The sequence below is a fragment of the Branchiostoma belcheri genome, unplaced genomic scaffold (assembly GCF_001625305.1).
Source record: "Branchiostoma belcheri isolate BF01 breed outbred unplaced genomic scaffold, Haploidv18h27 scaffold20, whole genome shotgun sequence".
Taxonomy (NCBI): domain Eukaryota; kingdom Metazoa; phylum Chordata; class Leptocardii; order Amphioxiformes; family Branchiostomatidae; genus Branchiostoma; species Branchiostoma belcheri.
Genome location: NW_017803491.1, coordinates 2,223,585 through 2,247,930, shown reverse-complemented (window position 1 = coordinate 2,247,930; position 24,346 = coordinate 2,223,585). Strand labels below are relative to the sequence as shown.

The following is a 24,346-nucleotide window of genomic DNA, read 5'->3' as shown; positions in this document are numbered from 1 at the left end:
GTTTCGCGCGAAACCTTCTCCCTGAGAAGATCCTAGAAGGCTAGAAAATGCTCTTTTGAAGTTCCTTTCTTCGGATTTAGATCTTTGCATTTTTCAATAGGTTAAGGTCTACCCCCCTAAAATGACCCGTTTTTCAAAAGGCAACAAACAAAACGTCACAAACGCTGGTAAATTGCACTTTTCTTGTCACCAAGGGCATTTGCAGGAAAGAGCAACGACGGTAGAGGGCGCTTTTAGCGACCCCCAGCATGCTTTGCCCACACGGTGTCGAGCAGACGTTTCGTGTAGACATAATTTTTCACACAAGTTCAGCCGGTTTTAACCGTTTTCTGACATGGAGACCCTTCTCGAGCAGCAGAGACGGTATCACGAGGAGAGGGAACGTCTTATGGACGCCATGGTGAAGGAAATGTTACACAAACCTGGATCGGTAAGCGAAATTATACGTCGGAAATTGTCCTCATCTTTTGTGCATGTTGAAAGGGGGAGGGGGGCAAACGTTTTCTATGAAGTTTGTGATGTCTTCTTTCGACTTGAAAACAAAACTATGTGTTAAATTGTAAACAACGACGGGTATCAGTTTGTTGAGATAAAAGCTTTTGAAAGTATTATGTTGCTGCATAATGCATATGTACCTTAAAATGGATGTCAAGAAAGCTTTTGAAAATGATTTCTATGCTTTCTACCTTTTCAACAGCATCGGGAACAAATAAACTCAGAACAGAGATGCAAGCAGCTGCTGGATGTGAGTTATCAGCCATGTTGTTCTTATAAACAAACTAGATAGCAGAACTTAGATGTGACCAAATGTATGCCAAATTATTATTATGCCAAAACAAGTTATTAAAGTCTTATAGTGTTACCCTTAACCTGTAATTCTGTATGCCACATGTAATTCTACCAGAGAGTAATTAAAATATTCTGACTCCAGGAAATATAACGGTACCTAAAATATGACTTACTTGACTTAATCCTCTTCGCCCGTCCTAGAGCACAGGGCTTCAGTGAACGCTCTCCACCTCCCTCGGTCCCTTGCGATCGTCTTAACCTCGTGCCACGAGGTGTTGGCTGCTGTTAGGTCCTTCCTGACACCTCTCTTCCAGGACAACCGCGGTCTACCCCTCTTCCTTGTCCCTTGGGGGTTCCAGTCAAGGGCAGTTCTAGTGATGGATTCCGGGGGCTTCCTTAATGTATGACCTAAAATATACCCTCACAAAAGTCATTCTTTTTTTTTCAAAATTATTCACTCATAAATTTTTGTGTACTTCACAGAGATACATGGAAGTGTGTGCCAACTTGAAGGAGTTGTACGAAGACAAAGATGGGTAAGAAACTTAATTCAATCTCTTATTTTTGTCAAAATATCAGGGCTGCTAGCTTAACAAAATGGTAGAAATGAACTATAGATTTATGAGTGAAGAACTTTACCAGTTTTCCCTTTTGACATCTCATGATAACATCTTAACTCATTTGCAGGCTGAGGAAAGAAGAGGTGGATGCACTGTCTGGTCCCAATGAGTTCCAGGAGTTCTACTCTCGCCTGAAAGCCATTAAGGACTTCCATAGGAAACATCCCAATGAGGTAAGTCAGCCTTTAGAAGGCTGTAGATTCTACTGCGAATTTGATGTTATACTTCTATTTGTCAGAAAAGCTAATCCTTCTCCCTGCTGCATAATCTTAGCAGAGCTTTGAGATGCAATATTTTTTCTCTATGTTGCAGATCAGTGTGCCGATGTCAGTTGAGTTTGAAATGGTGAAAGAGGCAAGGGAAAACCCAACTGATGAAGGTAGGACATGCATATGCATAGGTTTTAAGTTTCTTGGAAAATGATGTAGTAAATGTGAAAAAAACAGGTGTTTGCTGTATTACAGTAAGAATGTACAATTTTATATGCCTTGGTATATTTCACAATTCACATGCAATTTTGCAAAACCTTTTTTGTGTTTTTCTCCTTAGCTATGGTGGACTTCACAGACGAGGAAGGGTATGGGAAGTACCTGGATCTCCATGAATGTTTTGAAAAATACATCAACCTGAAGGGTATAGAGGTATGTGGTGACTTTCTTCAGTCTTGTAGTTGTACTATAGTGCTTGTTATACAAGCATAGTGTTGTAGGATTTTTGATGGATCATGATATCAAGAAAACTAGTACATGTAATAAGAAACGTATCCATATAATCTAAAACTCTTTTCCCTCCACAGAAAGTTGACTACATCACCTACCTGAACGTGTTTGACCAGTTCTTTGACATTGCCAAGGACAGGAAGAATGCACAGTACAAGGAGTGAGTACATGTACTTATATTTCACAAACACCTAAAAATAAAAAAAGTTCCAAATTGCAGAATATCCTGTAGGTGCTACATGTTCCAACAACCAACTAGAAACTTTTTCAAGCAAACATAAAAGAAGAGACCATGTCTAATAAAAGTTCCCAATTGCGGAATACAACTACTTACTCTGTTTGTACCACATGTGACATGCAAACAGACCCTTTTTAAAGTAAACATCTTAAAGACCAAACCTTAATTTTGCATACTTGTTTCCCTCCAGCTACCTGCTGACGTTACTGGACTACCTGCAGGGGTTCTGTGCCCGTGTACACCCCCTGTTGGACCTGAACGAGGAGGTAGAACAAGTCATGAGGGACTTCAACCTCCAGTGGGAGACTGGCACCTTCCCAGGCTGGCCGGTATGTACTACACTGTCTTTAAAAATCAGAGGGCTCTTTTGTTTCTAGCCTGGGGCTAGATAAGACTTAAAGTAAGGAAATGTCTATCTACAAAAAGTAGAACAGTTTATCTTTTTTCTTTAATCTACAAACTGACTGCAAGCATGTGTCTTTAAGACAAATGAAAGAAATTATGTTTTTCTTAGTTTGGATTGAATATTCCTGATGTAATCCTTTCCTTTTTTTCCTACAGAAAGAGGCAAGCAGTGCTTTAGCTCACTCTGGTGCCCATCTGGACCTATCTGCCTTCTCCTCAGCTGAGGTAAGTGATTAACCGTCACCAGCATTGCTCTATGTACTTTCTTACAAAATTTTCTTTTTTGTTCTTTTGTAATAAAGAATGTTAAATAGTTATCATGCAAAGTTGAGATGTATGGTGGCAATGGATAAACTTTCTATTTGATGGGTAACAAGTTTTACAAAGGTAATGATGGATTTATATTTCCCTGCAGGAGTTGGCCTCCCTTGGTCTTGACAGGTTAAAGTCAGCCCTGTTGGCTCTGGGACTCAAGTGTGGAGGGTAAGTCCTTAACCTACAGCACACTAAAGTAGCCTGCTGTTGTATTTTTATGTTTCTTTGACTGTTTTGAATTACTATGGTATGCATTTGTACTGACATTGTCCTGAATTTTCTTGTCACAGAACACTGGAGGAGAGGGCACAGCGACTCTTCAGCACAAAAGGTACAGCAGGCAAAGCATTTCCTCTGTTAAATATTGCATCAGTTTTTAGGAACTTGGGTAGGATTCGAGAATGTCGACCAAAGACACTTCAAGCTATTTGTACGGCATCTTAGATTGTAGGAAGAATGTTATCTCTGTCGTACCACATCGCTAACTTGAAGACATGTTTCTTCCCCAGGAAAGAGTCTTGAGGAGTTGGACCCTTCACTGTTTGCCAAGTCCAAGCCAGGGAAGGGCAAAGGAGCCAAGTGAGTAAATTTGATTTGAGTGGATTTGCCAGCATTTTGTACTCCTTGACATATACGAGAACAAGAGTAGATGCTTCCCCCATCTTTTCCCAAAGAAACTTGAACACATTTGTGTTCAAACAGTGTTCAAACAGTGTGTACTGTACTGCTTGAAGCAATGAAGTTGGAAGATGATTTTAACTGTTAACTGTTTGTCCCTTCCTTCAGGGATGTGAGTGAGAAACAGAAGGAGATCGCCAGTCTTGAGGGACAGGTGTACCGACTCTCCGAGATACTCAGTGTAAGTCTTCCTTTGTAAAATTAATGAACAACGTACAGCAATCATTGTGCATTTTATGTATCCATTCCTGTTATTATGTAGTGTCAGTTTCTTTCAGGACAGAATTTTTTCTTCATGATTTTTTTTAGTGAGAAATTTTGTATTGTTTAATCTTTTCTGTGTTTAGTGTGCAAGTCTTTAAAACCTGGTACAAATTGTAAGTAGATCTTGCCATCGATCCCTCCCACAGGAGCACCGAGCGGCGACGCGTGAGAACGTGCAGCGCCGGCAGGCTCGTACGGACACAGAGCGAGAGGACGAGGACGCAGAGGAGTTCAGCGAAAGTGAGAGTGAAGACGAGGAAAATGAGATCATCTACAACCCCAAGAACCTTCCACTGGGCTGGGATGGCAAGGTATATACATGCAAACCCTTTTTCAACAAATTGTCTCTTCTTACAGTAAATTCTGCTACTTTCAATGTTTTGTGGTAGGAGGGAAGAGGAGGTTTTCTTAGTGTTTCTAAATTTGTGATTGAAACAATTGAATTCTGTGGTACAGTTCTCATACAAGGAAGACTTATTCGCAGTGTCATGAATTTGCACGGTAGAGGACACTGCAAAAAATAAAAAACCCACAAAAATGTCAAGATATCCGGTACCTGCATCAGCTTGTGTTATGAAGTTAGGACACTTGTTCTAAATATGTATTAAATGTTATGATCCAATTTTTCTAGCCGATCCCATACTGGCTGTACAAGCTGCACGGCCTGAACATCAGCTACAGCTGTGAGATCTGTGGGAACTACACCTACAGGGGACCCAAGGCCTTCCAGAGACACTTCGCTGTGAGTGCTGACTGAAGATATTATCTCCAGACTTTTGTCTTGTCATTTTGAATGTAAATCTTCGAATGCCCATGAGCTGTCAACCTTCTCTGACAGATACACCAACCCATAGGTCAGCCACCCAAGCAATACTTTCACACCCAGATGTTAAAAGCTGTCAAAGACTGATTTCTAACATCTCTCTAGATTTAAAGTGACCTTGCTTGAACTTGTATTAATTGACAAATGTCCATCTCTCTCTCCCAGGAGTGGCGCCATGCCCACGGCATGAGATGTCTGGGGATCCCCAACACTGCTCACTTCGCTAACGTCACCCTGATCGAGGACGCTGTCGCACGTAAGTCTCACATCCTAGTATCCAGACCCCATCCTCTATAGCATAATTTGTTTAACCTTGCTGTTTAACTCCATAACCAAATTACAATACAAAGTGTTGTTTTGACTATATGTTCTTTTTCTACAGTGTGGGAGAAACTGAAGACTAGCAAGTCTGCAGAGCGGTGGCAGCCAGACCAGGAGGTCAGTTCATTTTTTTTATTCAAATTTTAACACTAGGAAAATATTCTGTAATAGAATGACCATGTGACTTGTGTCGTTAAACTTTTCCTCAAAAGTAACACTGTCCTTCAATTCTAAGTCCTTTATTTTTCTCTCCACCTTGCAGGAAGAGTATGAAGACTCAACGGGTAACGTGGTCACCAAGAAGACTTATGAAGATCTGAAGAGGCAGGGGCTGCTGTGAGGGAAACGGCCAAGATTTTAAAGTCAATCCCACTGATGACACCATGTATAGTGGTCATTGGAAGAAACGTACTTGGAAGATCAAGTAAAAAAATTTAGAGTCAGTCAGCTTCTCTTATCATGATCATTTTCACACCATTGTATAGATCATCAGTTTGGGAATGTGTCTCTTACACAAGGGAACAATATAAAGCATGTCAGAAATGTATGGCGTATGTACACACATAAAGCTTTTGTAAAAACTGAGACCTAGAATGTCACAAACAGTTGTGTCCAGTGTACCATTTTGTTTGTTTCTTATGTCACTTGATAAAAAAATTAATTTGTGTAGTACAAATACATTAAACAAAGACTTGTACTTTCTTATTCACTATTATAAGGACCAAAGTTAGGACATGATGTAGATTCTGATAAAGGATATGTTACACAAACTATTTCTCTGGTTTGTAACACTGTATTCCTGTTATTTTTCCATGTAAAAACAACTGTTTAGTGTTAGGGGGAATAAAAAAAAAGAAAATAGACTGTGTTGTCATGTCTCAGCCCTTTTTTTACACTATTGGTAAGACTTTTACAGATACTAATCTTAAGTCTCCACGTGTACCTGTAAAATGTGTACATAAAGTGTATGTATCTGAAACAAACTACCTGGCATGTATGGATGGATGAATCAAGTCTTGTGGGTATTCCAAAAAGTATATTTGTACAGTTCTCTCCAAGAATCAAAAGGTGTACAAAACGTTTTTCAGTAGCAATTGTCTGACGTTACTACGGTATTCATAACAGAGTCTGAATCAGATTACCCAGTGAAGAGGATAATTGTATTAAAACTCAGTTCTCAGATTTGGTCTCATTACAGTGCAAGGAAAGCTATAAGATCTCATCCAGCAGTTTTGCTTGCATCACATGATTGGATCCTGATGTTCAGTGTTGAGGATGTCTAGCTGTTCCTGTCCCTTCTGTCCTAGCTGGTTCAGCAGAGATGTGTACGCTTGTCTGAAAACCAAACACAACAAAGTTTCAAAAGTGTCGTTGAAAAGCATGTTTACAGCAGTAAATTTCCATCTATACTGTCTTATCCATTATCAGTATGGACTCTTTAAAATGACTCTTAATGCACTACACAAACATAAGAACCCCATATTTAAAACAGAAATCAATACAAAATTTCTACGTCAATGTCAGCCCCAATGGCATGTTGAAAACCACCATCTAATACTGCTAGTCAAGTGAATAAACGGATTAAACTCACCTGAGCTGTGTGTCTGCCCCCACTCCTCTTTTCTTCTCCACCTCCAGTACAGCATTAGTGAAGACTGGGATCAGGTCTGCTATCAGGTCCTGTTAAAAAAAAAACAGTACACTGTACTTAGAAAGTATCTAATACATCTAGAGTTTTTTTTTAATTTCTCATGGATTCTGTAAAGGCATTTTTCCAATCCCTCCCATAAGAGAGTGGGAAAACAGAAACATGGAGGTATAAAAATGACACTCATAACTTTGACAATAAAACTGCAACTTAAACAGAACTTTACACTTTTGACACCAACCTTGTACAGCAGGGCTAGTGTCTCCAATGGCTTGAAGGTCCTGCTCTGGTGAAGCCTGAGGTTCCGGGCTAGGAAGTCTCTCAGGATGGGCAACAGTACAGTCCTGGAGAGGAAAAGTACAGTGTTTTACATGTACTTGTAACTTATATGTAAGTATGAATGAACCAAAGGAAGAGAGAATGAGAAAATCAGGCAGCTTGTTGCCATGGAGATGACCTACCTTGGGGTCACATCAGGACACTGCTGACAGCTCTCCATCATGAACTGGAGCATCTCAGACACTGATGGGAGAAAAATCATGGTTCAGATAACACTCTTTACTTCACAGGCATTTATCCTACATATGATAAAACAGGTGCATTGACACCTTTACAAGTTGTCCTCCCAAACTAATCGGGATTCATTCTTCCATTGATTTGTACACTGTATGTCTATTCATTGCAATCAAATGGAAGAAAGAGCAAAATGTATGAGAAATGGAGAAAACTTGTACAAACCCTGTTTTCTAATGGCAGGCATGTCACATAGCAGCTGGTATTCCAAGACAGTTGTAAGCAATGCCGGGGTGTCTCTGCAAGAATAATGTCAATGTCACATCACATGAATACATTTGTGATGTCAAAAGGCAGAGTAGCTAGGCCAGCAGCCATGAGATCGAGAGGTTGTGGGTTCGATCCCCGACATTCCTGGCTAGATGTTGTGTCCTTAGGAAACACACTTAGGCCACACCAATTTAATTTCTTGGTTAACGGATTCGCCGCTTCATTTTTTTCTGATTTGCAAATAAAAATAAAAATTCAGAATCAATTGCAAAATGCTCATATTTTGCCCTGAACAGTTGAAAACAGTCCTTTTCTTACTACTTGTTACAGTCATTCCATCTTCCAATGCAGTAGTATCATTTAAAGTTCAAAATTCATTGTTTAAATTTTGAACCAGCCTGGTGTGTTGACTTCATGGCTCCTATCGTACGTACCATTTTGGGCCATAATAGGATGCATAGGCCTGTTTTTATTTTTTTTTTTCGCCCGCCCGCTCCATTATTTTTCTTGAAAAATCCGTTAACCAAGAAAGTAAATTGGTATGGCCTTAACACAACTTAAATTGACATACGTAATATTTCACTAAAAATCAATCACTAGCCCACCTTGCTATCTGGCCAGATGTCTGAGTTCTTCTGAACAACTCCAGGATGAAGGAGAAAGTCTGTGGAAACATAATGAGTGGTTTACATAATGGAAAGTCATTCAGTCAGGATAAGCCTATTGAAAATGTTCTCTGAAAGTGAGAGCAGTCTTCAGCACTTACCTCAGTGACCCTGTTGGGGAGAGATCCTGATCTCAAGGTCATGTACGTGTCCCTGATGCCCTCTAACAGGTGCACACGGAACTGGCTGTAAACAAACAAACAAAAAAATTATACAGTAGAAAACCTTTGACAGCATTGATTCTTTCAGAGGATCTACATGTTTGTAATCTGCAATTTGCAAAGTAGCTGCTAGATGGACAACTGTTTTTGCATAGATGAGATGTTATCATTATTTAGAAATTGACAAAAGATGATCTGAATTAAATCCTTACCTTGCTTCTGTGCTAGGGTTATTCGACATGGTCTCACTCAAAGCAAGCTGCAAGTTCATAAAGTTGATCACTCATGAATCGAATTCAAGTCTTAAATACAGAAGCTGTTTTGCAAGACAGAATTCATATACCATCACACACAGACATTTTCACTTCAAAGTCAAGAAAAAAATACATGTACACACAAAAAAGATGTGGGCTGTTAAGTGCACAATGCCGTAAGTGATGCAAATTCCCTGTTTCAGAGATGTCAAATGAACAATTTCAGGTTAGGTATGTACATTTCATGTACATACAGATGATCTTTTGGATTCAAAAGTGCATCGTAACATATCACAAGGAATAACTGACTGTACTTACCAGTAAGGGGTGGTTGACTTGTGGCTGAGCAGAGGTAAAACTCCCAGATTTCTGACAAAAAAATCACACAGTACAATCTTTTAGAGAGAGATAAACGCAATACCGGTAGCTTTATACCAGTAGTTAAAGAGAACAAGAAAAAGGCTATAGCAAGTTACTTCATTGTTTCTGGATCTCTGTCCAAAAAAGTGGAAAGATGGAAGATGTCTAAGGTTTGATAGTTTGATACATGACAGAATTTCAAACCTGCCTTTGGCGAGTCTTTGTTGAACGAAGCCTGGTTTACTCACCACTGAGAACCTGTGGAAGTACTGCTGCAGAATATCTCTCAGGGCCTTCTGTGCAAATGGGTCCCTCTTGTAGCTCAGCTTACTCAAACCCTGGACAAACTACAAACATAAAGTGTGTGAAACATCAAATATGCACATTTTAGAATATTTCAACTGCCACTTTGCAGATTTTTTTAGCCATGACAACCATTTTACGGCCCGTCTTGTTTTACACAAGAACTTTCCTGGTCTATCCTTTGCTAACATCCAAAAGTTTGTTTCAAGGATAAAATTTTCAATTCTAAAGAATAGAATCAGTCACAATGGTCAAAGTGTAAAGCATACCAGGTGCAGATGCTCCCTGATGACCCCCATGACTGCAGGGTGCAGAGTTTTCTCAGGGTTGAAGATGGTCCGGGGCAGAACCAACCTGTCTACCAGGCTGGGCAGCACGGAGCGGGGGTTGGACTGGTCACAGAGAGAGAAAAGAAAAAGATGTTTACTAAAAACTGCACTGTATAATAAGTATAAATATAATAAGTATGTAGGCCGTAGGGGCAGTATGCTTGTCCACTAAAGTTGATATATGAACAAGTAAAAAATGCCAAAAAAACAGTTACTCAAGCAACCAGATAGATGACAACATCAAGTTCACACAGGAGCCAAGCCATGACAACATGCTCCCTTTCCTAGACACCAAAACTATCGTAGAGGAAGATGGTAACCTTCGTTTCGAAGTGTACAGGAAACCAACCCACACTGATCAGTACCTGGCTATTGATTCCCACCACCCTTTGGAACACAAACAAGAAGCCATAGGCGACAATTCTCCGTGAAGTATTATATATTGCAACAAAAAGAAGTAGCCATTGGCGACAATTCTCTGTGAAGTGTGATAAATCGAACAAAGAAAAATTGTTTAAACGCGCGTTGGCTCAGTCATCTTAAGACGCAACAACCAATCAGAGATGCGAGATGCCTACACGTGACGCGGGAAGGGCGCGCGATGCCCGAAATATTTTTGCGTCAATATTCAGCGCCGTGATTCAAGAGATTAATACCCGGAAACAATTTTTTTCTTGTTTTGAACGCATTAACATGCATTTACGCTAATCTAGTATGATTCAGAGTTACTTTTTTTTAACCTGCCATGGCCAGATTATCTAAAGATGTGTGTATTGTGTGTACAATCTATAGAAAGAGAAATGTACATCAGGTCCGATCATCCGATTTTCACGTTTCGGTTTTTTGGACTCGGTTCATGAACGTATTTTGGTTTGGCTCCTGGAATGTGCAAAAAAATGACTCCCGGGACTGTCTACAGGGAACACTCGCACATTCGCGGTGTATCAGGACAGCGCGACTGGTCGTCATTAGCGCAGTAACAGTTGCATAAACGGACGAAACCATTTCAAAGAAATGGGGATGTTTCGAAAATAAGCATTTACTCCAATATCAAAACAGCTACGGTAAAAATAAAAAGACGTGCATCATCCCGGACATAATGCAACACCACATGCGAAATTACACAGAAATGCGACGTACGGAAGAATGCGTTTTGGCTGCGAACATCTTCCAAAAAACTTGGCATCTCTTAACCATGGGCAAAAACATCTGGAACCACTTATAAAAACCACCCCGTATCTGCATGAACTTTTTTGAACCCCACTGCTATTCCAAACAACGCGTTTTTCTGGACCATTCCAATTCGCCTCGTAATTGTAGGGGTGCGTCTGCGATATTACATTGACCGCGAAAGCAGCAACGGCAAAAATACACATTCGTGCATCAACACGGGCATGCCCGCAGACGGCGTATAAAATTGCGTGCCGATTACACAAAGAGAACCCAGTGTTTTGACTGCGAACATGAAAAATCAGCCGATTACAACACTCCGTCCGGAGGTCCTGACCTCCTTCACGGAGTAACTAGCAGTGATCAAAACTCTCTTCCATCGTGCAGACAACATTATCACTTCAGACCAAGCCAAAACGGACGAACATAGACACCTCCGAGGTGCCCTAGCTAAATGTGGCTACCAAAACTGGACTTTCAACAAAGCGCTCAAACCTTCAGATCAGTCTAAGAAAACCCAGAAGTGCAAACCATTGACCAACAAAACAAGGCCAACATCACTATTCCGTATGTCCAAGGAGTATCTGAGAAACTCCGACGGATCTTCCAAAACTTCAACATAGCCACTAACTTCAAACCTCACTCAACCCTCAGACAAAGACTGGTACACCCTAAGGACCGACCTCACAAGGGTACCAAGGCGAATGTTATTTACAGACTCAAATGTGAGGAGCCCAATTGTAACAACACCTACATCGGAGAGACAAGTCGACCGCTTAAAGTAAGGTACAAAGAACATTGCCGACCTAGTGCCAACGGCTACTCCTCAGCTATTCTCCACCACCTACAACACAACCAGGGTCACTCTTTCAAACTCGAGTCCACGGATGTCTTAGACCGCGAAACACGCTGGTGGGAACGGGGTGTTAAAGAGGCAATATATGAAAGAATGTACAACCCCACCCTCAACAGGGAAGGGGGGCTACGGGTCGATCTTTCCGGCACTTGGGATTTGGCACTCCCAGCCCCGAGGACAGACAACACTTAAGCTCCTGTCCTGTATAACAGGAGCTTTCAGACTAATTTGCATCATCTTGTCTAGCTTGACTTGTCTGACTTTTGTTCCTTTTTCGACTTCCAAAAATTTGTCTTCACTTTATTTGCATATCAATCAACAGGTTGTGTATATAAACCTGCTTTCCCCTCTGGTCTCTCAGTCACTGACGAAAGCTAGTGGATACTAGCTGAAACGTCTGACGTTTTCAAAATCATATCCAGTTGCTTGAGTAACTGTTTTTTGGCATATCGTATTACCTGGATGTCTAACCTTCATCGACGTAACAAGCAAAAAAATCTTTTTATTTTTTTACTTCATTTCTATATCAAGAAAAGATTTCACAATTCAAGCTTAAAGTTGACTGAAAATGAATTTTCTCACTGCACCGTGTATCATGCAACAGAGTTATATTACCTGGTGAGAATACATCCGAGAGACTACAAATAAAATTATTCTGGCATAATCCCTACAAATTAAGTCTAACAGTCACAAAACAAACACATCCACACCTGTACATACAGGATCCTGGTGCAGTGTTTGACCATACAGCCCACCATGTGATACCCCACTCTCAGAGCCTCAGCAGGACCTGAGTTCTTCAGGTAAGGACCCATGTACCGCAGTACATTACCGAAGTACAACATCACACGGTCTCTGTACTCTGTCTTCTCCTGAAGGGACTACAGAGAGATGTGCAAAATCGTCAAAGAAGGCTTATGGCCTTACAGCATGTGTTCTTTTCACAACACTTACTTCAATAGAGGGGTCCGTTATCTATAATTTCTGACAGGAATTGAATATCTTTTACATGTATCATAGAATTTCAGTATCAAAAGAATGATGAGTTTACTGTAAATTAATATCATTTTAACAGGAACATGCACTTTTGCCTTACCTGTAGAGAGTTGAAGTGTCTGCCGATAGCTTTGATGAACTTGACCGCTACAGTCTCTGGGCTATCTGATGACTCTATAGTCACATGCTATGAGATGAAGAGGACAAGAATTAAATAGGGCAATAAAAATCTATTCTCTCCTGAGGAATTAAGTATATACAGATTTAGAGAGCTTTGAATGAAAAGAGTGATAACATATTTGCTGCCTCCACATGCCAACAGAGCTGGTGTGTTACAGTAAATGATGATGTCTAAGTCAGCTTTGTGTAATGTACTAATAACAACTTTAAACTTCTTGAAAAACAACATCATTAGGATCTTACCTGGCTGTGTAGTATGATCTCCATTTCTGGTAACCTCAACACAAGTCTGGAACAGAAATTCATGACAATATCTGAATCAAGCAACTACATGTATCAAAACCAAAGAACCAAGAAGAAAACCAAACATCCTACAAAAAGCATACTTACATTTAAGTATAGCACATAAAACTTTTGGTTGTCAACATTCAAAATTCAAATGTATATGAAGGATGATGTAAGCACCAAGCACCAACCCAAACTCTGCTCCTTACCTGGTGAGTTCCTGCATCTGTTCATTGTGTCCGTATGTCTGCATGACACACCTGAACCAGGCGTGGATGATACCGGACTGGTACACCGGGCACTCTGCTGACAGCTGGTCCATGAAGGACTGGTTAGGGATGAGGTGACACAGGTACCGGCAACAGATACTGGGGGGAAAAAGAGACTAGTTGATGACCAAAGTTTTAACTACAATGAACAGAAATTCAAGCATTCTGAGGCCGTAAACCTTCACCCAGTATAACAGCCTTCCACCAAAGTTGTTGATTGCAAAAAATCTTTTGATAAACAATTCCTGGAGACATATCTTTAACTTCTTTTCCGAAAATTTCCCCAAACTTTCCAAAGAGACTGCTTGCTGGCTTACCTTGCGCAAACACTGTCCTCTGGACCAAAGTACTGGAATATGCTGGAGAAGGTCTGCTGCTGTCTGGTGAAATCAGGAGGGGATGGCCTGGGATACAGCAAGGGAATTTTGGAAGAGCAACATGCTTTTAACATAAATTTCTTTACTGTAAGTAACAGTACTAAAATTTCACACAAACAGAAATTTCAAAAATCCTACATTCAAAAAAAAATCTGAAATTCCAAAGAAAGAACAGAATTTTCAGTACTCACAGGTCAAGAGCTAAAAACGTGAATCCTGCCGCCACGTCTGCCAAGGTCGGAGGAGGGGTCAAGGTCATACTGTGCTTCTTTACATAAGGGAAGATGTTAGTCCACAAGGCATCAGCTATGTCTGGGGAAAGACATGGGCACATGTGATGCATTATAAAACACACTGGGAGGCAGGAAAATTTTGCATGTTATTTTGGTATGTTACTAAAATCTGTTTTGGCTAATACGAGATGTACTGTAATTTGAACCAACTAGTCAATATTTGCTATAAGAGAGCATTCTGACTTTGTTTGAAACTTGATAACTGCTCAAATGTATCCCAAATTCTTTAACATTTTCCCTGCTACCAAATCCTTTTACCAGTAGCAAAGTGGTAGCCAAACTGCTACTTCCCTGTGCAGATGGTTAATCATTAAAGGTTCATGAATGATGCATGAAAATGTCCCACACCTTTATAGTGCTGCTGTAGAACTGCTATGTTAGTAGACTGGATCTGTTGAACTCCCTCCTCCTGTTGTCTTAGGGCTCGCTTATACAGACTTCTGCAGGGACAGAATTATACAACACATTGCAAAGTCATCTTACATTTGTGGCAGTCGCACAGCGAAAATCGAGAGTTCCCAGCTGAAACGAATACAGTAACACAACCAAAGGCAGATTAAAATGTTCGCAGTGTCGTGAATTTGCAGTGGATAGGTCACCGCAAAAATAAAACTATCATGAAAGTCTTTATATTTCCAGTACCTGTGTTTGGCCAGGAGTGTCTGTATGAAGTTAAAAATTGTCCTGAGTTCATTCTCCCTACACACTGGCAGTAGTTGGGAGAATCCTGGGCCTAGAACACACATAGAACATTGAACATATAACAGTTTTGTTACTACATGTACATGTTAAACCCAATTCTCTAACACAACCTGGATTCTGATCAAACAAAATAAGTTTGTATTCTAAAACCCAACACCAAAAAAGAAACAGAACTTGCATGTGCAATCATAGTGCAATTTACCAATCATAAGATTCAGATTCAAATCCCTTAATTTGTTTAACATTAAGAATGTCATGATAGCTGTACACAATGTACTTGTCCCTACCCAGTAGCTTGGCTTGTGACAGGTGTAACAGTGTGCTATTCTCACACAGATCCTGAGTTGACTCCACATAGATACTCAGTAAAGCCCAGAGCTGGTGGCGTAGGGACGGGTCTAAACCTTTCTGACAGAACTCACTGGGAAAACAGGGATAAAGAACTCCTAAGACATACACAGATACAAATGTAAATGTGTGGAAAAATACAGAGACTACAGAATGATGTTTACTGTGAAGCTGTCTTGTTCAGCTGGACCTATACTGGCCAAGAAAAAATTAAAAAATACTCTGTCACAAAATAAATTTCTTCAAAAACATAAAAACAATTCATAATAGCAGTGTCATTATATACAAGCAAATGGGTCTTAAATGTTGAAGTAAAATTAGTGGTTTCAACCATGTGAAAAGTTGTCAGATGAAACTGTCAATCAAACTCAGACCACGCCCACCTGCATGTCCTGTTGAAGGACTTGGCCATCCTGTCAGCCAGGTGCCCCATGTCCACCTGTCTGTGTTCATGCACCTGCATCAGGGCAAACACACCTGCACAGGTGCAAACAACAGGTGTTAACATCAGAACATGATTAAAAAAAATGGACTTCTTGGTTGAAATCTTACATCAAAGGCCAAATATACTTAGGAAATATACAAATTGGACATTTTGAGGAATGGGCATCTCAGTATGGTTTAACATTACCTTTCCAGATGATAGTCCTTCTCTGGAAGTCCATCAGTCCATGATTTAGCAAATCTAGGAGGTCCTGCATCTTTCCTGCCTGAAATAAACAATTATGTCAAGTTTACGTAGAACATTGCAATTATTTAATGGTTTACAGTGCATCATTTCATACACAAGAAGTGAGACAACCTCTTTCGTCTTTTCTCTTGGCTTTCCCAGCAAACATACAGTGTTGTTTATCCCTAGCTTCTGTGCATGGCTAGACTACCCACCACATCGTTGACATCAGCGACCAGTGCCAGTGTGAGGAACAGGGTGATGAAGTTACTCAGGCCGATGGCTGTCAGCTCCTGCATACGCCGCTGGTGGAACTTGGAGTAGAACCTATAGAGGAAGGGGAGACACAACAAAACAAATACTAGTAACGTATTTCTTCAGCTAGAAGTAAAAGCAGTTAAAAAAAGTGATCAGAGATTTCAGAACTTCTTTAAAGTAGAAAATTCTTGGCTTCCTGAATTCTTCCTTTTGAACTCCTGTCAATCTGCCTACCAATCTTAACCGATCCACATGCTGTCAACCTACTCAAACAAACACACACAAACAAAAACCCAGTACACAAACTCACAGTTCAGCCTCCCAAACCAATACTTACGTACTACCCAAAAATGAAGAAAATACCAAGCATTCCAAAAAGCAAATAGCCAAAAAACAAACTTTAGAAAGCAGCATAAAAAGTTTTTGCAAATATTGAAAATTGTAGTTCTCTGACCTGCCCTTGATTTGTTTCCATCCCTGCAGTTCCCCGCTGGCCCCCGGGTGGCGCAGCTGCACAGCCAGGAGTCTCAGAAACAGCTGAAAACTGTTCTCCTGGTCTCGACTGGAAAAAGGGATAAACGAACTTCAAATAAAAGATAAAACCGCTATGCTATGGTGGTCATAACACAATATAATGTTGAGAATGAGCAGTTGGATTAATACATAATTATATTTATTAGCAATTTTATAAAAGTCCTTATGCACACTAACCTTAGTGTGTGGTCGTTGCATCTTTCTTTACATTTCTCATACCAGGATAGAGCTGTTTTGCTGTAGGGAAAAGAAACATAAAAGTATGTACTTTATACTTTTTGAATGATTCAAAGAACATCTAAATATATTCTTAGACTACCAAAATGTGTAAAAACTACATTGAGAAGACTAAGTTGGGAAGTTTACACTGACTACTTACCTAACACTGGCCAAACCTTGTAGGGTCAAACCAGGCACTTGGAATAGGTCATTCTGGAAAAGAAATCCAACTTAATTGAACATTCATTATTATCACGTCACAAAACTAAACTTCATAAGAACAAAAATTGATATTGTAACATTACATTGACACCTGTGGCTCTTGTTAGTCGAAAGATTTAAAGATATAGACCGCTGTTAGCCATCTCCCTACAGGAAAGCTTTTGCCACCAAATTTGCATTGTTTTCAGGTAGCAGGGAGAAGGTAACCGTTAAGCTAACCCCTACCAGTCTCTTGGAGTAGTACTCCCAGACCAGCACGACAGCCTGTGTGTTGGGTTCCCACAGGTGAGACAGGGACAGACAGAACTTTAACTGGCAACGCAGACGAGATTCATCCAATCTGGGCTGGTCCTGAATATACATACATACAAACAATTACTAGTAACAATATTAATCCTTATAAAATGTGCAACAGCCTAGTTGTACACTTGTGCTACAGTCGTAAATAAGAAATCAAAAATCTCATACCTCCATGAGTTTTTGTTAATATCTAGCTTTAATCAATATAAATTTCTCACTGATTCTGTCTAATACTAATATGTATTTTTCTAATGGCACCCATAAAGCACTACAGACATTCATATGGCAGGAAGTTTTCTTTTCTAGAACCTATGACATAACATCCTGTCAGAGTCCCTAAAGAGCCTGGCATAATATCTGACCTTTGTAGCCAGGGTTTTCTTAATCAGGTCCTGCACGAGAAGCCAGTTGCTCTTCACTTGTTGCTGGGTAGAGAGAGACAGAGAACATTATTAAACTTCTGTGGCATCATGAACACAATGACCACACCAATGTAGTTATTTCACTGCAACAAACAAATAAACAAAAATAAAGTTACAGACAAGACCTTACCTTGTCTGCAAATTGTCCATTCTGATCATACTGGTACAGTGGTGCAATGTGGGATAGCAGCCACCAACAGAAGCCAACAGGGTCTTTACAAGAGAAATCTGAGAAATAAAGAATTTTTGTCAATTCCAAAAGCACAAGTGTATGAGAGCAAAGCAAAATCTTACCACCTTTTAAGATTGAGAACGACATAAGAAGGTAGTGACTTACCAGTGGCGTTTTCTTGAAGTACCAGGCATAAGATGTTATAAAGGGTACACCAGAAGGACTGTAAAAAAAAAGTTACAAACAAACAAATGACTGCAGTACCACTGCTGCACACTGGGGGTCGCCACTACATGGTGATAACAGGCTGTCATTTTTTTATTTGATGGCCTATTCTTTAAGCATTGGTGTGACAAAAAATATAATAGTTTTCAGCAAAAACGCTTTTCAGCCACTAAATTGTTCCGATGATTGAGAAGAAACCATTTGTGTTTACTGAAGAAGACAAAGACCTACATCCGACTGCATGTGCTGACTCCTGTGGTCTAACATGTGGATGAGCATGATCCAGAGTTCCCTCACACAAGTACAGGGGAACGGGGACACCCGGGGACACTCCTGTAGGGTCACCTGTGGGAGAACAGTAGTAATGCTTACACAGTATCCAATAAGCATACAGTCAAACCTGTACAAGTCACCACCTTTACATAAGGACCAAATAGCCAATGTGACCACTTTGTGGTGGACCTTAGACACTTTGAGACAAGCATTAAGAATCCTCTCTACATTGGCCACACTACAACTACAAAGCTGGTGTGTTACAATAAGTTGTTTCTTTCCCCTTGATTATGCTATTTCAACTAAGAGAAAAAACCTGAAAGCCTGCCTACCTTGTTGAATATTTTAGCAGCGAGAGACAGCAGATCCCACAGTAGAGCTGTCAGTAGTTGTGTGAGGAGATCTCTGTCTCCTATGTCTTCACTGGGCAGGAAACTGGACAGGTCCATGTGAACTGGGAGATCTGTCAGGGAAAAAAATATATGTACATGACGATAAACCTTAGGGTGTTTTGCACTTTGAGACTGAGAGTAAAAAATAGCTTTCTGCTTACTAGTATGTTTTTTCCAAACCTGCTCTATTTTTTCAAACCTATTTCTCCGTTGACTTACTTTAACCCACTTTAAAATGAGTAGTTTTATTCTTCCATTCATTCATCCTTACATTCAGTCATACATTCAGTCATTAACTAACCTGGCCACTTTGTCTGTAATATGTAGAGAATCTCTACTGCAGACCAGTAGATGTCAAGAACAACATGAAAGAAGCTGTGGGCAGGAGTAGAACTCTGAAAACAAGATAAGAAAAAAATAATTGTTAGCTAAGCAAACTCTCATGAAACAAGTGTGCAAGTGGCAGGTAACACAGACTTATGGTCACGACAGCAACAACAGTGGAGCTGAGCACACTCAAGGTTAAAATGCTCCGCCTCGGAGGTATAGCCAAAAACAAACTAAAAAGCCATCTGACCTTGACAGCCTGTCTTGACACGGCTGAGCTGACAGTGCTGTCCTGCATTCCCCCTAGCTGTCCCACGTGGAACAGCAGCCCCTGTAGCTGCTGCAGCAGACCCTGAGGAAACTGGGAGAGTTGATGACTGTTGGGGTGGCTATGACTGTCTGGTAATGACGGTGGGTCATAGTACCTGTAAAAATTTAAGTACCATGTATGTCAGTTTTGTAACAGGTATATTTTCTTTTGAAAACCTTTCTGTCTACCACTATTTTCAAACACTATAAAACTTCATGACCAGACCTTTACCTGTGTAAGAAGACTTTGATGTACTGTAGGAAGTCTGTGACTTGTTGCCTGAGATGCAGTGCCTCTGTGTTCACAGAACCTACAACATGAAAAAAGCATGAAAGTCAGTATGAACAGATTTGCTTTGTACTCATCAACTAGCATGTGCAATGCATTGAAGATAATAGGGCCCACTGTTGTACTATTTCATAACCGGACAATTAGACAAACCCTGTCCAAGGACCTACCATAAACTTCTGACAGAAATGTTGAGATAATTTTCCGACCACACCCACCTCCTGTGACCCAGGATGACCCCTCCTCTGCCAGTCCCTCCAGCTGACTCAGCTGTTGTCTGAGGGTAAAACAGAGACAGTAAAAATTACATGTATTAACAAACCATGAGGAAAGACAATAAAACCTCTGCTGCTTGATATGAACAATTTTAATCCTTTAATTGAGGATTAGGCAAATTGTACTTACCATGAAGGATAATCCCAATTATACCTCACACGAACTATTGGGGTATATCATTTACCTTATGCAGTATTTCCTATGCTTATCGCTAGGTGGCGCACGTGTACAAAGCTTTAATCGCAAAGCATCACGGGATATCATGACGTAATGACTATGTTCGCCGCCATTTGACGACGTGCGAGAAAGAGTCTGTGCTGTTCACCATGGGTGGGCATTCTCAGCTACTTGGAAGCTGAAGAACAGCAAGGGTGGGAAGATATACCCAAATAGTTCGTGTGAGGTATAATTGGGATTATCCTTCATGGTAAGTACAATTTGCCTAATCCTCAATTATACCTGCACACTTCCTATTTGGGTATATCATTTACCTTATGCAGACTTCAGAGCCGTGGACAGCACAGCCTGGCCAAACGTGTGTTGGTTGTTGTCCCTCCTGTAGTACTTCAGGAAGGTAGACTCTCTTGACCAGTCCGCTGCCTTCATGATGCTATGTAGAGACACCCCAGCAGCTGTAGCAGCTGAAGTGGATGCTCCTCGAGTAGAATGAGCTGAGAAAGTTGCTGTGTCAACACCTGCCGTGCCTAACACTGACTTAACCCACCTGGCCAGGGTCGCAGAACCAGCTGGCCTGTGTGGTCTGCTGAACGATATGAACAACTTCTGCTCCCCCCCCCCCTTTCCGAAGGGAAGAAGTCCGCCTTAGATATTCTTTCAGGTATGTGAAGGCACACAAGCGCCTGTCCTGCGGGAAGGCCGCCCAAAAACACTTTCTGGCAGGTTTTCCTGGTCTAGAAGTTTTTAGCAGGGTAGGAATAGTCCAAGAAACACCGTTTCTACATTTTTTCATGAATCTCAAGTCGAGAGCCGCTAAAGTTTGACCTCTGTCGGCTGAGACCAATGCCGCTAGTGTTACCAACTTATGAGACAATTGTTTCAAACTAAGACTATTAGCTGGGCAACAATGCAGAAGGTACTCTAGGACCCGACTGACGTCCCATGTTGAAACATATCTTGGACAAGGAGGACGTTTGTGAAACACACCTCTCATCAGTTTGGACACTAGAGGGTGACTACCCACATTACAATGGTCTACTGGTAAGTGAACAGACGAGATCGCAGAACGAGCCACCCCAATTGACATATAGCTGTAGTTCTGTCGAAACATCCATTCCAGATATTCTACTACGCTCTCTATAGAGCCGCAAACTGGATCAATCTCCCTTCTATCACACCAGCTGGCCCACTGAGCCCATGCTGACTGATACTGTCTAGAAGTACTTTCTCTCCAAGCCGAGAGGATGAGGTCTGAAGCCCCTGCCGAAAGGCCCCGACCCTGCAACTGTCGCCTGATATTGGCCACGCGGCAAGCATCAGATCTGGCAACAGCGGATGGGGTCTCCTGTTGTGTGGCAGGAACAGCAGATCCCAGCTCTGTGGTAAGAGAACCGGACTCTCGAACAACATGTTCAACACCTTGGGGTACCAAGCCTGAGACTTCCAGACTGGAGCTATCAAAATCACTGTTGCTCCGTCTGACTGGACTTTTCTCAGTACCTTGAACACTAGGCTGAAGGGGGGAAAGGCATACGCTAGCCCCAGGTTGCCCCAGTGAATGTTTAGAGCATCCACTGCCATGGCCTCTGGTTCCGGGTGCCAAGAGACATACTCCTCCAGCTGAGCATTCAGACGAGACGCAAACAGATCTACTGTCAATGCATTGCCTGTCCAATTGTTCAATGACAGGAAAACTGAGCGGTTCAGTTGCCACTCGACCTTGTCCAGAAAAACCCGCGAACACCTGTCCGCTAGGGTGTTTGTCAATCCGGGAACGTGAGTTGCAGACAACATCAGGCCTCTTTCCAAGGCCCACGACCACATCTCCAGGGCCAAGGCTGCCAGATCCGGCGACCTTGTTCCCCCCATGTGATTCACATACGCAACGGCTGTTGTGTTGTCCAGCCTTAGCAGAACATGCTGAGTATCCGCGCTCACAAAGCTTCTTAGCGCCAGGAAGGCCGCTTTCAACTCTAGCCAATTGATGTGCATGCGCGCTTCTGTCTGTGACCAGCGCCCGCCTGTCTCCTGACCATTGCAATGCGCGCCCCATCCCTCCAGTGAGGCATCTGTGCAAATTGTCAGGTCTGACGGAACAAAGACTCGGCGACCGTTTACTTCGCGCACATGACTGATCCACCACTGTAGATCTTTTACTGCATCTGGGGTTAGACTGACTGAAGAGTCGAATTTTCCCGGCTTCTTTATGCCGAAATTGAGAAGCTGTTGCAGAGCCCGGAAATGTAAGGGCCCGGGAAGAATGGCTTGCTTGGTGGACTCTAACAGCCCCACCACGCTGGCTAGCTGCCTGGTTCCTATCACCTCCTGTTCTAGAAGTGATTGGCAAGAACTCACTACCTTGTCTAACTTGTCCTCTGGTAGGTAAATTGTCAAGGTACGAGAATCGAGAACAAGGCCTAGGAAGGTCGCTACCTGAGACGGTATCAACTGCGACTTTTCCAGGTTGAGAACAAAACCGAGTTGCTCTAGAAGCTCTCTGGCTATAGCAATGTGCTCTAAGCACTGTTCCCTCGACCTTGCAATGATCAGTAAGTCGTCTAGGAAAATTACTATTAACAATCCTTGTCTCCTTAGAATGGCCACAATCGGCCGCAAAACCTTGGTAAATACCCTCGGCGCCGACGTCAGACCGAAGGGAAGACACTGAAATTCCCAAAGAACTCCTCTCCACGAAAAACGAAGGAATTTTCGATCGCTCTGAGCTATTGGGATGGTAAAGTACGCATCCTTTAGATCTATAGTTGCTAGAAAATCTCCTTTTTTCCACAACTCTTTGACTAGGTTTATCCCTTCGAACTTGCAAGTACGTTTCAGAACAAACTTGTTTAAAGACTTTAGGTTTATAACCGGTCTCCAGCCTCCCCGAGCTTTCGGGACTAGGAAAATCGTAGAAACATATTGGCCCTCGCAGGGCTCCGCCTGGACCACTGCACCTTTCTCCAACATACTGTGCACTTCCTCGTCTACAACCTTTGCTCTGTCCTCCCCACCGTCTCCTTCCTTGGCCGATTTTCCCAGTGCCAACGCCGAAGGGGCATTTCGCTCCACTAGCGGCGGAATGAGGTTGGGGTTCTTCTCTTTTCCCTCCGAACCTCCAGCTGTAGGAGCGGGGACTTTTCGTTCACCCGACTCCTCTTCCTCCTGTCCGGAGGCAAGTACAGGCACGCCTGTCTTTTCCACGGCAAGGAACTTTGCCTGCCTAGCGTTGGGAAACTGACCACTTCTCTTGCCATTCCGACCTGTCTGGTCCTCCGAAAGGCTACCTGAATCGCCCCCGTGGGCAGAAGACTTCGTTTTATCCTTCTTTTTGGGCATAACGCCGAAAGAAAATCCGAAAAAATAAGGAGTAGGGAAACAACGTGCACCCCTCGCGTTCGCACAAGGAAAATGGCGGCGAAAATAGTCATTACGTCATGATATCCCGTTATGCTTTGCGATTAAAGCTTTGTACACGTGCGCCACCTAGCGATAAGCATAGGAAATACTGCATAAGGTAAATGATATACCCAAATAGGAAGTGTGCAGGTATAATTTCATTTTTACTTTTATTTCACCTTTGAGCTGCCTCTGGCTGAAGGAATCATGAGTTCTAATCCCAGTGCAGAGTTCTAATCCCAACATGCATGCTACTGGAAAGGGTCACAGTCCATGACGTCCATCCAAATCTTCCAAAGAACAGCCCCCCTAAAGTACATGTATGTCTGAATTTCAAAATAGGCAACTCAGTTTGATAGAAAGACCATTTAAAACCTGCCTGACCTGGCCATGTAAAAGAGTTTCTGTGTTGACTCCACAGCTGCAGACTCTGTGAGGAACCTGTAACCAAACAACTCCGACAGACGACCTCGGAACAGCTGGGGACTCGGGTCTGAACTTTCTAGCAGTCTGGGAGGAAATAAGGCATTCTTAAGAAGACAGAAAACAAAAAACACAGTAATAAATCTGATTTTATCATCACAAGACAGTTAGTAAACAGTTATGACCTCTGCTTAGAGTGAAGCTAAAGATATTTTTGACAACAGAGGAAAATTGAACACTTTGTAACATAACTTAACACCTAGCATAATCAAAGACTAGATACTACATACCACTTGTACTATAAGTATAAA

General features: G+C 41.7%; 2 protein-coding genes across 2 annotated transcripts; one reads left to right on the top strand and one right to left on the bottom strand.

Annotated features, from left to right (window-relative positions):
- Positions 1-237: 237 nt before the first annotated feature.
- LOC109469256 (splicing factor 3A subunit 3-like) lies at positions 238-6,026 on the top strand. The gene is made up of 18 exons (XM_019767738.1): positions 238-430; positions 698-745; positions 1,273-1,325; positions 1,477-1,582; positions 1,722-1,788; positions 1,959-2,050; positions 2,206-2,288; positions 2,557-2,695; positions 2,928-2,996; positions 3,187-3,254; positions 3,377-3,417; positions 3,596-3,665; positions 3,873-3,945; positions 4,175-4,339; positions 4,660-4,770; positions 5,017-5,107; positions 5,234-5,289; positions 5,435-6,026. The coding sequence occupies exons 1-18, from the start codon at positions 335-337 to the stop codon at positions 5,510-5,512; spliced, it is 1,506 nt and encodes a 501-aa protein (XP_019623297.1). The 5' UTR covers positions 238-334; the 3' UTR covers positions 5,513-6,026.
- Positions 6,027-6,206: 180 nt separating this feature from the next.
- LOC109469083 (protein MMS22-like) lies at positions 6,207-24,301 on the bottom strand. Its single transcript, XM_019767466.1, has 37 exons — positions 24,288-24,301; positions 23,997-24,122; positions 19,982-20,040; positions 19,707-19,785; positions 19,416-19,590; positions 19,140-19,233; positions 18,779-18,909; positions 18,405-18,518; positions 18,114-18,171; positions 17,907-18,004; positions 17,717-17,779; positions 17,280-17,405; positions 16,993-17,045; positions 16,791-16,850; positions 16,534-16,641; positions 16,037-16,148; positions 15,783-15,861; positions 15,535-15,628; positions 15,091-15,224; positions 14,744-14,834; positions 14,450-14,541; positions 14,000-14,120; positions 13,749-13,835; positions 13,372-13,530; positions 13,121-13,166; positions 12,798-12,884; positions 12,412-12,582; positions 9,616-9,738; positions 9,252-9,390; positions 8,642-8,711; positions 8,370-8,454; positions 8,209-8,267; positions 7,559-7,632; positions 7,282-7,342; positions 7,062-7,164; positions 6,764-6,852; positions 6,207-6,507 (listed from the first exon to the last, which is right to left on the bottom strand). Exons 1-37 carry the CDS (start codon positions 24,299-24,301, stop codon positions 6,414-6,416), a joined length of 3,528 nt encoding a protein of 1,175 aa, XP_019623025.1. The 3' UTR covers positions 6,207-6,413.
- Between the last annotated feature and the right edge of the window lie 45 nt (positions 24,302-24,346).